We start from the raw sequence: 7,519 nt of genomic DNA, 5'->3' as shown, positions 1-7,519 counted from the left end.
CCCTGGTCGACACGCCCAAACTCCCAAATACAGGGACATGTGTATAGGGTCATATGGAAATGAAAAAGGACCAATGTACAGTATGTCTCTGGGGCATAGGTTTTATTATTCATGTGAGGGAGATGGTCTACCCGTAAAAAAGAAATAACAGCAAATCTGCCCTGCGCCACTCACACAACTTTTTATGAAGACAATTTTATTGAACGTCTGCATCCTAAGTTCTTAAAAAAGTGTCCCACCCACATTTGAGAAAACAGCCTCCATCAGAGACACCTAAATCCATCTTTTTGAGGAGTCTGACATGCTAAACACAAGTAAAACATTGTTTGTCACCAGCACATGGAGATGAACGAGGGCGGGGGTTCACTGGCCTGTCCTGTAGGAATGCTGCCTTTCTGGAATGACATGGTCATAATACACCCAGACCATATACATCAAGCACCCACAGCCCTCAGGGTGTACGGCCACGGTCTCGCGTTGCTGGGGAACAACTACCTAACACCATGTATGCCTGCCATTATGAAAACCTGGAGTGAGTTTTGTTTGCAGATAAATGGGGTTAGATAGATTACTTAAATCCCCAGCAGGGAAATGAAGGTGTTATCGCAGCCAGGTACGAGGTAGAGACAGGTCTTTAGCCCAGAGAGAGGCGTGTGAAGCCAAAAACACACAGTAGACAACATTAAATGACCGAAACGTACGAAGTAGAGGACATTATGTATTGCATCTTCCACACATACCTTTGTACAAAACAGACATATACAAGTTGTGTTTTTCTTAACATCAGACACAGAAAAGGCTAAATAAAAGTATAGGAAAATATCAACCGATATGTTCCGTTGATGTAGCAAGCAATCCCCTTCTCCAAACCTCCCTCCCAGCAAGGGGGGTCAACCCAAAGGGTCGTGCAGCTTCTCCTGGTCACGGATGTCCCTCTTCAAAAGTTTTTGTAATGCAACAACCTGCTCGAGACAAAAGCAAAAGGTTAGAGACCACGAGCAGTCCCGAGGCCTGGTCTCTGCATGTGGCCCCCTTGTGACCCCCCCCACTGACCTGAAGAGAGGGGCGTAGCCCTTGTTGTTTGCCAGAGAGAAGAAGCCGCTGTGCGGGGAGAAGGCCAGACTGTGGGCGTGGTAGAGGGTCTTCCTGTGGAAGACGGGGAAGTTGGAGAACACGGTGTAGCTCGGGAGATGGATCTGTGGATGCAAAGACAGACGGTCAGAGAGATGTACACCCCAGCCTCACCACACATAAACAAGGTGCCGTTTCTATAACAGAATACGTGTGACTATCGTTTTATTATATCGGATATCGTTCTATTATATCGGATATCGTTTTATTATATCGGATATCGCTTAAAGCCGAAGTGATGTCGTAATGTGACGGACCAATCGAGTGGCTTCGTTGTCGAAGCGGGAGGCAATGGCGAGGATCTCGGAGGTCGGGTTGAAGCACAGGGAGGTCGCCGAGTTCACCAGGTTCATGACGGCCTTCAGAGGCTTGGGATTGGTCTCTCTTAGACACGCCTCCTGAGAGTAGATGTTCACCACGCCAGACTGGGAGCTGGAGGAGGGAAGCACAGAGGAATGGATGGATGGGGAAAAGTCAGTCAGTGGTGATAGAGAAATAGATGGAATCAATAGATACTATCTATGTTTCTCTGTATATCTACATCTTTCTATGTCTATATCTGGCGTATTTATGCATCTCTCTTCCGCTCCATCGATCTACATATGTATCTTTCTACATCTACCTTTATCTATTCCCATATCTATTCCCTCCCAGAACACCTCCCTCCCTACCTCCCCCCCCCCCCTCCCTCTCACCCGCAGGCTAGGTAGTGTCCGTTGGGCGAGGCAGTGATGGCGGTGGCTCTGACGCAGCCTTCGTCCGTGAACCTCCCCACACACCTGCTGCTCCTGCTGTCCCACACGTACACCTCTCCGTCCTCTGCACACACACACACACACACACACACACACACACACACACACACACACACACACACACACACACACACACACACACACACACACACACACACACACACACACACACCACCAGGACGACCCAGCCGTCAACACAGCCCGCCAGAGCGAGTCAGCAGTCTTCCAACACCCCCCCTCCCAGCCTGGCAGCAGCCTGTTGACCGTCTCCACGCGGAGGCCGCTTCATGATACATGGGGGCACACATAACTACTCTCACTTACTGACAGACAAACATCTCCTCTCACTATACAATCTCAATATCTATTCTCAATTGATATCTAATCTCAATTTTGGAAAACGACTAAATCGGCCTGAGCCCCTTTTATCAAGAATATTCATCCTCAGTTATTAAAAATGCCCCCCCCCCCCCACACACATTTCTAAACAGACCTACGCTCCTGTACTGAGGTCAGTTTTCTAAACAGTCCCACATGGTGACCCACCAGAGCTGGCGAAGACCTTGCTGCCGTCGTGAGAGTACGCCGCTCCGCTGACCTCCCCGTTGATCTTCATGCTCCTCACCACCTCCTTGGTCTGTAACGGAGACGCTCAGTATTTACCGTGTAACATTACCGGGAAAAAGGATCGCTTCAACGGAGTAGCAAATCTGTGACAAGTCTTCAAAATATGGAAATACTTCACTGATGTAGTGTAATTTCACTTTTCTGAGGTATCTGAGGTAAGGTTTTAAGACCAGTTCACAAACACACATCAACTGTTGGGTTGTGTTGGTTTGGTGTGATATGGCTGTTGGTGTCTGTTGGGGCTGTGTGAAAACGAGTTCCCTAAACCCAAAGGCCAACAGCAGCATATCTGGTGTCTGTTGGACATTGTGTGAGCAGGCCTTTCCAGAACCTACCTTCAAGGTTAAGACGTGCAGGTAGCCAGACGTGCCGGTGAGGAGGAGAGAATCTCCATCAGGAGACACCTCGAACTCTTTCACCCTCTGCTCATTCAGACCTGGTGAAGAACAACAGAGGAGCTGGAACAAGACTGGCTGGATCCAGTTCTCTTAGACTGGTGTACTAAGAACAAGACTGGCTGGATCCAGTTCTCTTAGACTGGTGTACTAAGAACAAGACTGGCTGGATCCAGTTCTCTTAGACTGGTGTATAAAGAACAAGACAAAGCTGGAAAAATACAAGTACTTATGGGGACGACCCTCTCTTCTACCTCCTCCCCTCCCTCTCCTCCCTCCCCTCCCTCTCTCTCTCCCCTCCCCCCCTTCCCTCCCCCCACACCTCTCTCTCCTCTCCCCTCCCTATCCCCCCCCCCCACACACACACCTCCCTTCCCTCCCCTCTCACCTCTGACAGAGTGTACGGGGACAATCTTGCCCTCCATCATGTCGTACAGGTAGAAGAGCTTATTCCTGAAGCTGGTGGCCACCACCTGCTCCCCGTCCACGCTGAAGCGGGCCTTGTGCACCGGGAACCTCTCCAGGTGGATGCTCTGGATCTTCGGGTTGCTCTTTCCGTCCACCTCCATTCACACGGAGAGACTTAAGTCATTGTACAGCCCTGCACACAACCAACGCAGGGGCACTACTGCAGGTGGTGCCTTATACTAAGAAACAGCATCCAAAGGAAAACAATGGTCTTATCTAATAACATTCAAAACACCAGATTATATTAAACACAGATGAATAGCAGAGACAAGACATAAATGGCAGTGTTTCCCACAGATTAGAAAGCAATTTGTTGGGGGTCGGTCGGCCCGTGTCTGACCAGGGAGGGGAGGGTCAAAATAATTCCTTTGTTAATAATTTGATACACAGAACTTTACTATATATAATATTAATCAAAAATGATTCACACCTTCACATGAGTTCCCTTGTCCTGAGCCCTGCTTTCTTACCTGTCTGTTTCTACACCTGTTTGTCCCCCTCAGCTGTTGCTTCAGCTGGCTCTCTCACATTAGCATGTTGGATGCTGTCCTCCTCTCCTAATCTTTCTTCAATGACCTAACAAATCTCTCTTGCTCTCCCTGACCATGTCTTTCTGTTTGAGCAGCACTGGTTGAAGCCTGAAAATATTGTAAAAAATGTCTGCCTATATGCAGGTAGCAACGCTAGTGCTAAATAACTATTTAGCTGGTCGGCTCCATAACGTTCCATGTTCACTACGTACCTGGAACAGAGATATGGACTGGTCCATCCCTGCGGTCATGACGACCTGGGCGGAGGGGTGGAACTGGACCGTGGTCAGCTGACCGTCTGAGGGGCGGGCGTTGTTGGCATGGAGACACTTCTTCATCTGGAATGCAGGTCACGTCAGCGACACAGAATCATGCCAACTGAACTAATCTCTCAGACCGATCACTTTCATGCCATGTCCTAATACTTCCATGCATGTGTAAGTTGGGCTCACCAGTTAGATAAGAGGTAGGCGGTTCGCCCAGTTAGATAGCTAATTTGTACACTTAAAATATACTGAACTATTACACTACACTGGTTTTACCTTGATACACAGGTATATAATGTACGGATAGGTATTGTCGAAAGGAGCAGGACTTAAGAGTTCCAAAATACCTGTACTTTTTACAAATGGCCAATAAACGTGAATGTTCCTAGCCTGAATGTTCCTAGCCTGAATGTTCCGAGCCCGAATGTTTCGAGCCCGAATGTTTCGAGCCTAAATGTTCCGAGCCTAAATGTTCCGAGCCTAAATGTTCCGAGCCTGAATGTTCCTAGCCTGAATGTTCCTAGCCTGAGTGGATGAGCTCTGCACTGACCCGGATGATTCCTTTAGGCAGACTCTCAGAAGACCCGACAAAGTTCCCTGTCTTCCTCAGAAGGTCATCATCATCATCCTCCTTCTCCTCGTCATCATCATCATCGTCGTCGTCAGCTTAGGGAGACAAGGTCGATGTTAGCAGCTGTCGCAAGTCAAACCACGAGTAGCGACCCTATGTAGACAGTGTTGTTGGAGGTCCGGCCGTGACGCAGGCGTTACCTTTCCTCCTGCTTTTCTTCTTCACTTTGGTCTCTGCCCAGGATGGAGCTCCTCCCATGGCCTTCTGGAACCTGAGGACGTCACGTTAAAGACTTCCACTAGAGAGACAACTGTCTTGTGGTAACCGGGGGAGGATACAGCTTGGTGGTTAGAGCTCTTGAACACAGGCTCAAATCCCTGTAGTAGTCTACTGTTTTACACGTCTGCTAAGTCAATACATTATTGCTGATTATTATTATTATATGATGTGTACTTACTGTTCCTTCATTCTCAGCTGTAACTTTTGTTTCGACATCTTGGCTTCCACCGAGCCTTTCGTGAGGTCTCTACGAAACCTGTGTGTCATGTCCACTCTGGAAAACCAAACAAGCAAACAAACAAACTTAACTAGCTTGGACCACAGAGATATTACATCGTGGTCAAAGGTATAAAAGTAACCTAAAGCAGAGTGTGGTTCACTGAAAGAATAGTTATCGTTTGCAAGGGTTTAGTCCAGGGCAGTGGTTAATCGGATACACCCTGTGGATGTTTTAGATGTTTCACTGCTCCAAAAGAATGAGTCGTTACCAGGCTTCTGTTGACCTTAATACGTTTAGAAACATCTAATACATGCAGGATAGGGGGTCCCTGAGGACCAGGGTTTAGAAACACTGGCCTAAGTGATCAACTCACTCTTCTTCCGCCTGATCATCCTCATCCTCCCAAACGGCTTTCTTCACCGGCGGGAGCCGCAACCGTGACTCGTTCTCATCATCGGAATCGCTGGATTCTTCGTCGTCCAGAAGAGTGGAGCCCTGGTTGTCCCTCTCCTGCTTGACAACAGAGGAAGGTTGTGTATGGACTGACGATAACACACGCTACCTAGCTAACTAGCAGTAGCCAGCCTAGCCGAACTTGGGAAAGTGGGATTGAAGTTGCCTACCTCCGCGAGTCTTTCCACAAGGTCATCTTCTGCTCCGAAAACAAGGTCTTCTAATAGTTTTACAGATGCGTCTTCCTCGCCCAAGACAGCCACTGTCTTCACGTGCTTCTGCCTTTTGATCTCTTCTTGATTGTAGTCTATCTGAGCTACTGACTTTCTCTTCCTCTCCGTTTCCGTCTCGTTTCCAACGAGTTGACCAGATTCGTCCATATTTATAACCTACTGTAAACCTATAAAATGATGTGTGCGTTGTCAGAACAAGTGACAGACGTTCACTCTCATCAGATATAGGGTATGAAATTCATGCAATTGTACAACTGGCTCATGCGACTACTATTCAGGTAAAGCACATGGTTGTCAGACTTGCAAGAGAATAGATTTACAAAACATCCGGACGGATGCTGTCCTTCCACACTCGTTGAAAATATTTTACCAGACTAGCGCAAATTCAGCGCAGGAAAAATACGCGTTTCCGGTACAGTAACCTTTGAACTCGGAAACAATTATTTGTTGTGAAGTGGTTTTTGCACCAAATGCATTAATGTTGATTTTATTGAAACGATGCCCCTCATTACATATTAAACCATACACTTCAAATCCTGGATTTCTGCTATACTTCCTATATATACACTATTGAAATGTCGCTTTTAAACAAATAAAAACATTACAGGACAGACATCAGTTTGGCTGCGGGCAGCACGATTATTTTGGGTTTAAGCCCAACTATCCACCTTCAGTAGTGTTTTAGCGATTCCATTGTTTATCATACAAATCGTGATTAGACGTGAACAAATACAGATTCAAACTGTGATGTTTTCATTTTTCAATTTTAATAGTTTGTAGAACATGGCAAGTCATACGTGTGAAAGGTAAATAAGGTATCCCGGTCTGGGTTACTTGTTGAACGAAATGATGACGTTGAGTTTGGTGAAAGAAACAAGTTATTGTGTTAGTATGTTCTTAACGGAACTGACGCGAGCCCTCTTGGTAGAAGGATGCGCCGTCTCTCAAACCAGCTTCACTCACAGGTCTGTCATCAAGCTACATAAAACACAGGATTCATCTACCCAACATGATGTCGGTCCACCATGACCAGATCTTGGAAAATGTTTTAAAATCAAATCAATATTTTGATCCAACTTTATTTGTACAGTAAGAGAGGAGAGTCAAGACAGTTTGAAAGATACAATGGTAAAATAGATAACTGTCTCACAGCTTTTCAAGACCTACACCTCAAATGATTATTCTCTTATCCCTGTTTAGTCACTATATTACAAGCTTTACATGTTAAACAAGTAGACCAATAGCTATGACTACTTTATTACCCATATTTAGTGTCGATACACTTTTGAACAATTATTACATATTTCACTTTCATTTTTTTTTCTCTTTTTCATGTACAAATTCTGAAAAGATAAAGTTTTACAGCAAATTTGTAATAAGGCAAAATATCAGCAATGGAAGGGTGGGTGAGGAGAGAGAGGTGGTATATTAACAGCTGAGGGGGTTTGCAAATCACTCAAGGGCGAACTAACAGGTCACCATACTGGACACAGTGCGACCCTTTTGACATCGTCACCACGCTAGAGTCGGAATCTAGGGACCAATCTCAAGTACCCGCCCTGAAGATGGTTCACCCACATGTTTAAGCACC

The 7,519-nt window shown here is 46.3% G+C and overlaps 1 protein-coding gene across 1 annotated transcript; it reads right to left on the bottom strand.

Moving 5' to 3' along the window:
- Window positions 1–85: 85 nt before the first annotated feature.
- On the bottom strand, window positions 86–6,304 carry utp18 (UTP18 small subunit processome component). Its single transcript, XM_047038449.1, has 13 exons — window positions 5,866–6,304; window positions 5,616–5,752; window positions 5,201–5,296; window positions 4,944–5,014; window positions 4,723–4,838; window positions 4,119–4,244; window positions 3,297–3,471; window positions 2,849–2,949; window positions 2,433–2,523; window positions 1,827–1,950; window positions 1,389–1,563; window positions 1,054–1,196; window positions 86–962 (listed from the first exon to the last, which is right to left on the bottom strand). Exons 1-13 carry the CDS (start codon window positions 6,073–6,075, stop codon window positions 938–940), a joined length of 1,590 nt encoding a protein of 529 aa, XP_046894405.1. The 5' UTR covers window positions 6,076–6,304; the 3' UTR covers window positions 86–937.
- Between the last annotated feature and the right edge of the window lie 1,215 nt (window positions 6,305–7,519).

This window comes from Hypomesus transpacificus, chromosome 17, assembly GCF_021917145.1.
Source record: "Hypomesus transpacificus isolate Combined female chromosome 17, fHypTra1, whole genome shotgun sequence".
NCBI lineage: Eukaryota > Metazoa > Chordata > Actinopteri > Osmeriformes > Osmeridae > Hypomesus > Hypomesus transpacificus.
Note: the sequence above shows the minus strand (reverse complement) of the source record. Positions and strands in the feature narration are given on the sequence as shown.

What these genes read in the sequence shown, in the direction of transcription:
- utp18 (XM_047038449.1), bottom strand. Translation starts at nt 6,075, where the DNA reads ATGGACGAATCTGGTCAACTCGTTGGAAACGAGACGGAAACGGAGAGG. An exon ending in TGCACGTCTTAACCTTGAAG is followed by an intron (nt 2,524 to 2,848) that starts GTAGGTTCTGGA and finishes TCTCCGTTACAG; the next exon opens with ACCAAGGAGGTGGTGAGGAG. An exon ending in GGACACTACCTAGCCTGCGG is followed by an intron (nt 1,564 to 1,826) that starts GTGAGAGGGAGG and finishes TCCCTCCTCCAG; the next exon opens with CTCCCAGTCTGGCGTGGTGA.